The sequence below is a fragment of the Hyaena hyaena genome, unplaced genomic scaffold (assembly GCF_003009895.1).
Source record: "Hyaena hyaena isolate Hyena2069 unplaced genomic scaffold, ASM300989v1 scaffold_624, whole genome shotgun sequence".
NCBI classification, from domain to species: domain Eukaryota; kingdom Metazoa; phylum Chordata; class Mammalia; order Carnivora; family Hyaenidae; genus Hyaena; species Hyaena hyaena.
In genome coordinates this window covers 940,632-949,075 of record NW_024081258.1, presented here as the reverse complement: position 1 = coordinate 949,075, position 8,444 = coordinate 940,632, and the positions used below count along the sequence as shown (strand labels likewise).

At 60.5% G+C, this 8,444-nt stretch overlaps 1 protein-coding gene across 2 annotated transcripts in view; it reads right to left on the bottom strand.

Moving 5' to 3' along the window:
• Window positions 1-291: 291 nt before the first annotated feature.
• IL21R (interleukin 21 receptor) overlaps window positions 292-8,444 on the bottom strand; it is a 33,758-nt gene continuing 25,605 nt past the window's right edge. For both annotated transcript variants that reach the window (XM_039257518.1, XM_039257519.1), the window contains exons 5-9: window positions 5,803-5,948; window positions 4,814-4,991; window positions 4,443-4,536; window positions 3,328-3,409; window positions 292-1,720 (exon numbers count right to left, since the gene is read on the bottom strand). In XM_039257518.1, the coding sequence (XP_039113449.1) occupies window positions 974-1,720; window positions 3,328-3,409; window positions 4,443-4,536; window positions 4,814-4,991; window positions 5,803-5,948 (1,247 nt within the window). In that variant the 3' untranslated portion in view covers window positions 292-973. The remainder of the gene's footprint in view (window positions 1,721-3,327; window positions 3,410-4,442; window positions 4,537-4,813; window positions 4,992-5,802; window positions 5,949-8,444) is intronic.

The following is an 8,444-nucleotide window of genomic DNA, read 5'->3' as shown; positions in this document are numbered from 1 at the left end:
GTTCCCGCCACCTACCCCGCACTGCCCCCCCGCCGTGTGCCCCAGAACCCGGCACAGGGTCTAGCCCTCATTTGTACCCCATAAATATTTCTTGGGTGCGTTGAGGGAATAACTAAGTGGGCAGCTGGAGCCAGAAACAGAAATCTTGGTTGGCGGGGGCTGTTTCTAAGAGGCTGATTTTAACCCTGGAAACCCCCTGCGGGCCCCTCGGTCCAGTGGGACAGCCCAAGGCTGCGGCTGCTTCTCAACCCCGCCCACCTCCAGCGTGAGCCTCAGTCGGGGGCTGCACAAGGAAGGAAGCTGAGTTTATTGAGGGTCTGGCCTGTCGCACTCGTACTCTCCCCATGGTGGGCCATGCCCCCCATACCTTGTCCAGACAGGAAAGTCTAGCCCAGAGAGGGGACTCGGCTGGCCCAAGCCGGCACAGACCAGAGCTATCACAGTTGGGAAGCAGACCTCAGTCCACAGCACCCCCTCCCCCAGAAACCTTCCCACATGCAGGGTCACAGTGGGCTCACTCCATCTTCTTCCCCTCCCCCTGGAAAGTGAAAGGGAACAGTACAGACTTCTTGCGGCTCCTGGTGGCGGGACCTGGAGGGCTGGGATGCAGCCATCGTGGGCAGGGCAGTGAGCACATGACCCGGGACCTCCCCACGTGTCAGGCCAGGAGGGAGGCTGTCATCCTGAGCACACGGCCACAGACACATCTGTGCACATGGGGACCTCACGTAGGCACAGACGTACATGGCCTTGGGCCTGTGGCTTCACCACGGCCATGCACCATGTCCACTGGCATGTGTGCTGCTCACGCAGGGACACACCAGCGCGCGCCTGGGTCACACACGCGCGCTGTGAACAGCAGGCTCGGGGCCCCATCGGGGGGACCAGAGGTCGCAGGCCCCTCTGCCCTCCGGCCCAGGTGACCGCAGCTCTGGCTCAGGGCCGAGTGGCTCTAAACGGCCACTCAGCCCCACTAGCTGGCCTGGGTCCCCGCTCCCTCAGGCGGAGGGGTCACGACCACCCACTGGCGGAGGTAGCTCCTGGGGGGCCCTTCGTCCCTGGGGCTGGCGAAGTCACACTCCACGGGGCTCCCACAGTCAGAGCCCGCAAAGCCACTGTCGAAAGTGTCCATGTCCAGGCCGGCCGGGGGCGAGCCTGCCTCACTGTCAGACACCCCGCGGGGTGGCCCGCCGCTCCAGCGCGGCCCCGGGGTCCACCCCACCTCCTCCGTGAGGGGCAGCTTTAACCTGTCAAGGAGGCTGCCCAGAGGGCCTCCCGGCCCGGCAAGGCCACCAGTTGAGACGCAGCCGCAGGAGAGGACCGTGGTCCCCGTGTCCAAGAGCGGGTCCTCAGTGCTCGAGCCGGCCTCTAGACTGGCGTCCAAGTTCAGGGCTGGGTAGCCATCATCTCCGCAGGTGCAGGACCAGGCGCACGGCCCCTCGGTGTCCGCCACGGTTACCGTGTCAATGGACACGAGGCCGTAGGGTCGGTCCCTCTCCTGGCTGAAGGCTGAGCCGCCAAGGCCGCTGGCCACGCAGCCGACTGGGCCCCAGAAGCCCGTCTCAGGCAGCCCGTCCGCCTCCAGCAGCTCTGTGGGCTCCGGCCCCTTGCAGGCCCCGCGCGGCGGGCAGCAGGCGTGCATCTCCAAGGACGAAAGCGCCTCTGGGCTCCAGCGGACCAGCTCCAGGCTGGACGCAGAGAAGGGTGTGGCCACCCATTTCTGTACAGGAGAAAAGGGCGCGGTCAGGACAGGACACGAGCGCGGAGGGCACGAACGGGCGGACACAGACGAGACAGAGGCAGCGAGTGGCAGAGCCACTAGCAGATAAAGAGAGCGACAGCGGCCAGGACCACGGTGCGCCCTAGCCAGCCTCGCTCCTCACCGCTCTCCCTCCCCCTCCCCCACGGGCCTCAGTCTCCCCCTCTGCGGTAGCCTCGCAGACAACTGGGGCTCAGAGGTCCGGGCTCTGCGTAGGGTCTGGGTAGCAGGTGCCAAGATTCCCGAGTGGCGGGGACATGGGGGCAGGAGGGCCTGAGGCCCGGGTGACAGGGCCGTGGCCTGGTCCCCGGGTTCATTTCCTCCGGGACAGTTCTTGAAAATGAACGTTTTCCTGTTGGCGCACCCACAAGTGTGGACACTTCGGGCAGAAGCCTCACTTCCAGTCACAACCATGTCCCTAGAGTCTCACACAGTGCCTCGCACACAGCAGGTGCCCAATACATGTTTATTAACTAAAGGAACGCACACAGCAAATCAGTAACAAGCCGCTTGGAAAGGCCTCTGTGTGCTTCGTGGGGGATGTGAGCTGATGAGGGACCGAGGCAGCGGCCCCCAAGCTTTGAGAGTCCACCAGCCCTTGCTGGCCAGGGGTCCCCCTGGTGACACAGGGTCCCCATCCAACGGGCAGTGAAAATCCCCAAGAAACCAGGACCTCCCGGGTTGGGAACCTGCGGTTTCAGAAAAGTCATCTCAGGACCCAGATGAGGCCGCCACGACTGATTTGAAATCGCTCCTCAGCTGGGTGGCATGGCCACCTGTTACATGGCCTTTCTGTGCCTCAGTTTTCTCATCTGCAAAATGGACCTGCCAGTAGCACCCACTCCCCAGGGCTGTTGCAAAGAGTGAAGGAGGGCACATCTCTGCAGCTCCTGGGTATCAGTGCCGTGCGCACCAAACAGGCGTGGTATGTGAGCCTCAGGGCAGGGGTGGAGGGGAAGGAAAGCCTCTCTCCCCCATGGGGGTAGGAGCCCGGGCCTCTCCCCTGCCTCACTAAAGCCATCTCCCTGCCCTGAGCCTCAGACAGAAGGGGCCAAGGGCGGAGAGTGCCCAGGCCCATGCCAGCCAGCCAGCCTCAGCAACTGCTCTGGTTCACGTTTCCTGCCATCCAGGTTCAGACAGAGGCGGCAGGCGCCCCCCCCCACCCCCCGTCGCCAGTCACCACATCCTCTCTGCGGCCGGCCCTCCCACGCTGGGTGGATGTCGAGCGGTAAATGGGCACAGAGCCCTGTGGGCGCCGGCAGGTGATGGCTGGTTGGGGCTCAGCGGGAGACCTGTGTGTTTTGCAGGTAGGGCCAGACGCTCCCTGAACCTGCTCCCTGGGTCAAGGGCTCCTGATGGAAGACCAGGAGGCCAGAGTGTGGCTCCAGGGACCCCCTTGCTCACACACACGCCCCCACCCCCCAGCTGGGCCCCTTGGCCGGGAAACGCTGCCTGGTGTTGTCATTCTGACAGCGGCTCTGCCCCACCGGAATTGTTTCCTGCACACCTGGTGAGCGGGTGCAAGTAACTCCCGGAGGGGTAGAGGTTTCGAGGGGCTTGTCACCCACCTTGAAGTCTCCACTGTGACTCATGTAGAGGGGCTGGAAGAACTGCTCCGGGCTGGGCACCTGCACCCACTCCTTACACAGCCTGGGAGGGCAGACACGGGGTGAGTAGCCAGCACCACCCCCAGGGCGCAGCCTCCCATGTAGGTGCTCCCCGACTGTGTCCTGCAGGAGACTCGGCCCCTCCAGAAACACACCTGGGCACCCCCCTTCCGGTCCTTTCCCCAAGGGCCTCAGTTTCCCCGTCTGTATAATGGGGGCAGCAAGTCTCGTGAAGGTGCCCAGAGTTTAGGTCCTTGGCTGTCTATTCTCTGCTGGGCAATCGCTGCCCCTTCTAAGCCTCCTCCGCCACGCCACCAGGGATGCCACAGGGGTGTGCGGAGCCCTCGGTGGGTGTCCGCACAGCGCCCCGCTCCCCGGCAGCTAGAGAGTGCCCCGTGCTCTCTGCTATTATTCATGTCGCTCTCTCTCCCCTTCCAGCTCCCTGGCTCTGGATGCAGATGAATAAACTGAACCGGGGGTGCAGATCCCCCGTCCAGGGCTCAGCATGTGGTAGCGGCACTTCCTGCCTCTGCCAGCAGCACTCATGAAGGCCAAGGGCGTTTAGGTTTTAATGTTAACCGGTGGCAACCTCCAGCACGAACCCAACTTATCAACAGATGAAAGCAAAAGCTGTGGTAGGAGCAGAAGGGATGGGGGGGGGTTATCACCCCCACCTTCCACCACTACCTGGCGGCCCCACATGCCTCCTCCCCCTACCCCGGACTCAAAACTTCAAATTCACCAGACAAGATCATATCCTACGTCCCGGTCATGAGCACAGGCTCAAATTCCACCTCCTCTATTTCAGAGCTGTGTGGCCTTGGGCAAGTTCTGTGACAGCTCTGGGCGTCCTTGGTTTCCCCATTTGTCCATTGAAAGTCATCGCCAAACACCCAGCTCAGAGGGCTAATGTGAGGGGTAAGTGGGCACCCCCAGCTGCAGCGGCTCCGTAAACAGGAGCTGCTTCTTATCACTGTCATTGTCATTACCACTTGTGTCCCTCACCCCCACACGGCCCTAGAAAGGCAGGAGGCCAGGCTGAACCCCTCCTTGCCTCCCTGAATCCCTGGCCTCACCTCCAAGGCAGGTCAATCTTCAGCCCTAGGAAGACTATGACTATGATGACCAGGAAGATATACAGCAGGTGAATGTGGCCGCCTCCCTTTAGCTCTAGGAAGGAAGCAGACAGTGTGTAAAATGGAGCCAACCTCTATCAGAGGCCACAGGTGGCGGGCGTGGCGGTCAGTGAGTCTGGGCCAGTGTGGGGGGCGTTGGGAGGCTGCTGGTGCCTTGAAGGGAGAGGGGCTGGGTGCCTGCTCCCACCCCGCCCCAGACGAGTGACTTCACCTCTCTGAGCCTCCGTGTTCTCATCTGCAAAATGGGTATAGAAAAGCCCACTGCATGGAGTTCTTCAGAGCCCCGAATACCTCCCAGGAGTCATACCTACCTTCCGGCGGGGTGTGAAAGGTGACTGGGTCACTCCACTCGCTCCAGGTCCCCTGGAAGGAAGAGCCAGGCTGCGGCCCTGATCGCACCTGGAACTCATAGTCCGTGTCACGGCGGAACTCCAGGGGAAGGAGGGAGACGCTTCTGGAGTCCACCGATATCAGCTTTCTCTGCGGACTCTGCCGGCACAGGGAGAGGACGCACCGGGTCAGCTCAGGCCAGCTCCCCACCCCTGCAGCAGAAGCACCCTTTACCAGCTGCCACGGAAGGGCCCGAGTCCGGGGCCCCTACAAGGAGCAGGCTCAGCTTGAGTCCCGCCCACTGCAGGGGGCGGGACACGGAGCCGTGGGCACTGCCTATACCTTGCATGTCATTCAACGCCTTGCTCCTGTTTCTCTGTCTGCCGGGGCAGGGGCCCTCGCTGCGGGGGCTGGGAGTGCCCCGAGAGCAGCAATGGCCCCTCCTGGGCATCTTTAACCAGCAGCTTTCCAGACAGCGGGCATCTTTGGGATTCTGGAAGTTTTCCACCACAGGCATCCCGCACGGGTGCCTCTGGACGCCTCCCACTGGGCACATCCCAAACAACCGCATGTTTGGAACTCTTCAAGTGGACCCCTCTGAAGGATGGATGGTTCTAGAAGTCTTCAGACATGACTGGGCCATTTGGGAACTCTCCAACACTCTGAACAAGGACACCTCCTGAAGCCTTCAGCTCGGAAACAATGGTCCCTTCAGCACTGGACCTTCTTGGTTATTGAAACTTCCAGAGCTTTTCAGCTGTGGCCATTCTAAGCGAGGTGGGAAGGTTTCAGATGGCGCTCATTTATGAAACTGCCTCTCCTGGGACTAGGCTCAAGGAAGCCTGAGGAAATGGCAGCCCCTTCCCCTCTGGCCCGCTGTCTCTAGAAGCCCCCTTCTCACAGGCAACTGGGCTGCCCTGCCCTGCGCCTCCCCTCCCCTCTGTCCCCCGACTCTCTGTGAGCCTCTCACCAGAGCCCAGGGGTCTCCCTGCTTCCTGTACCGCAGTTCATGTTGCAGCTTGCCCTTCAGCGGGTAGGAGTCATGATTGGAGTCCCAGGAGATGTTGTAATGTTCCGAGAAGGTCACGGTCACGTTGAAAGGGGGGGACGGCTTGACTGAAGGGAAAAAGCCAGAAGGATAAGAAGGGGTGAGACTGGGCAGCAGCTGAGGATGATGTGATGGCGGGAAGAAGTTCCCCGAGCCCGACTGGGCGATGCTGAGGTCGGGATCCGTGTCCCTCCGCCCTCCTCCCAAACCCAAGTGACTCTGGGGGAAGCAGCCCCTGTCTCCGGTCCTCAGTTTGTTCATCCAGGAAATGGGAGGTTTAGACTAGCTAGGGGTTGTACCCGCAGGAGCAGGAGGGTAACAGAAGTGGGCGAAGCCTGTCTGGGAACTGAGGCCACGTAAAGAGCCCTCCCAGTGGAAAAGGGGAAATCCCAGATGGGGGAGCGCTCTCTTAAACACTCAAGTAGCCACTAATCTAAAACCTTGCTAAGCAACGTGTTAGCCAGAGACACCTGTACCCCGTTTCTGATATCATTTTCTCTCCGCTCCAGCTTCCCTGAGAAGCTAAAAGTCCTTGATTAGCATTCGTGCTAATGAGCCATCATTAATATCAATTAATGTTAATATGTTATCGTTAATATTAATTAATGCTAATGACAACAGCCATCACTTCCCACAGGGCTGTCTGCACAGCACTTTGATCATTCTCAGTGGCCGTGAGTTTGGTGCGACTGCTACCCCAGCCTTCTGTAAAGTACAAGAGCAGAGGCCTGAGTCACCCCCCCCCACCCCTCGGTACCCCCCCACCCCTGGTGAAGATCAAGGACAGGCATCCTGTTCTGCTCTATCCCAAATGTGTTGCCTGAACTTGAGCCTTCATTTCCTCTCATAAGAGGGCACCAGCCCTCCTCTTTCATGGCGTGAAAATTCTCGGGGACCAAACTAAGTAGCAGGAGGAGGTCCCTTCCAGGGTAACTGAGTGACAAGTGTAAGACAGAAGCGATAGGCTCCCACCACCCGCCCCCGCCCTGTTTTCTTCTTCTTCTTCTCCTTTATTTGCCAGCATTGAACATTCTATACCCTTCCCTGCTGTGATCTGTTCTCCATCCGCCCCTTCTCTGGGATCTAACTGCATCGGGCGGAGATTTTTCTCTTCTGGGTCAATGTCAATGTCATGCTCACCGCTCCCAGGACAGAGCAGGCAAGGATGCGCCCTCGAGAATATTTGTAAATCAGCAAATGAATCTTCCAGGGGTTGCAGAAAGGAAGCGTAAAGCTGCTTTCTCTCTGCCTCAGGTGGGCGAGGGCGCACATTCCCGGAGGCTCTAAGGGTTTTGCTGTTTGGGTGAGAGCCCCCTTTGGACCGGACCCGTTCTTCAACCCTCTTCTGTCTTCCCCAGGCTGGGTGCAGGCCTGGTTCTCAGCTGCCCTGTGTGGCCTGGGCGGGGTGGTGTGGACCAATTCACGGAGGAGCTCAGAGGTTTGCAGAACCGGCGTCGAGTAAGGGGGCTGCTCGGCCCAGGGGGGCCCAGTGCCCGGGAGGAGGAAGGGGCCGGGGACCCTGCCTCCCGCCACCTCTGGGCTCAGGCAGGGAGGCCGGGACAAAGACAGAGGTGACTGGAGCCGTTTGTAAGGCAAAGCAGCTCCTTCTCCGCGCTGCACTCTGCTCTCCCGGTCCCGCTCAGAGGCAGGACGGTGACCCTGCTCTGTAAGCTGGCCACGCTGGGATCCGAAGGGCCGAATGAGCATGTGCGTGCACGTATGTGTGTGTGCAAACACGCGTGTGCACCCGTCTGAGACAGAAGGTGAGCATCTCTGTCCATGCTGTCCTGCCCAGGGGTCGATGACACATCTGTGCATTTGCGGGTGTGCTTATGAGTGTGTGCGCATACACGTCTGGGTGTGTCTGGGTACGTGTGAGGCTTTGCTCACCCCCTCTGTGTGCAAAGTGGTGCTGGCCCCCCTGAGTGTGAATGATGGGTGACCTTTTGTCTTCTTGCCCCACCGCTGGGAATCTGGGAACACAAACTTCCACACCTCAGGGGCTGAGCCTTCCCAAGGGCAGGCCCCTCATGGCGGCCTGTCTGCATGCCTCTGGGCACGGGGCTCTCACTGGCTCCCTGGACACTGCACTTTGGGTACACACACACACACACACACACACACAGCTGCTTCCTATGCCCTTCCTTGCATCCCCTCTCCCCCAGTTCTGGACCCATCAAAACGACTGCTTACACCAGCCAGCCAGGCCCCCTCCTTTCCTTCAGCGTGGAGGGAAATCCTGGGCCTAACACACGGGAGAGACCTCAGGGAAGTTTTCTCTTGTGACACAGTCTCCCCCACTTGCCTGGGGACAGAGTCGCAGAGAGTTGGGATTTAAAGGGCCCTCATTCTACAAAGAGCGAACAAGTCCAAGGTCACCTACGGGCCGGTCGGGGGCCCCAGTCCAGCCCCGTTTCATGCCTCTGCTGCCTGTCTTCGGCTAAGGCCCAAACCTAGCTACCAACCCAGCACAACCTGGCCATGCATCTGCAAACTCTGAGGACAATAAGGACATAGGACAGGTCAGTGTGGACGAGGGGGGAGGGCTGGCCCCGGGCGCATGG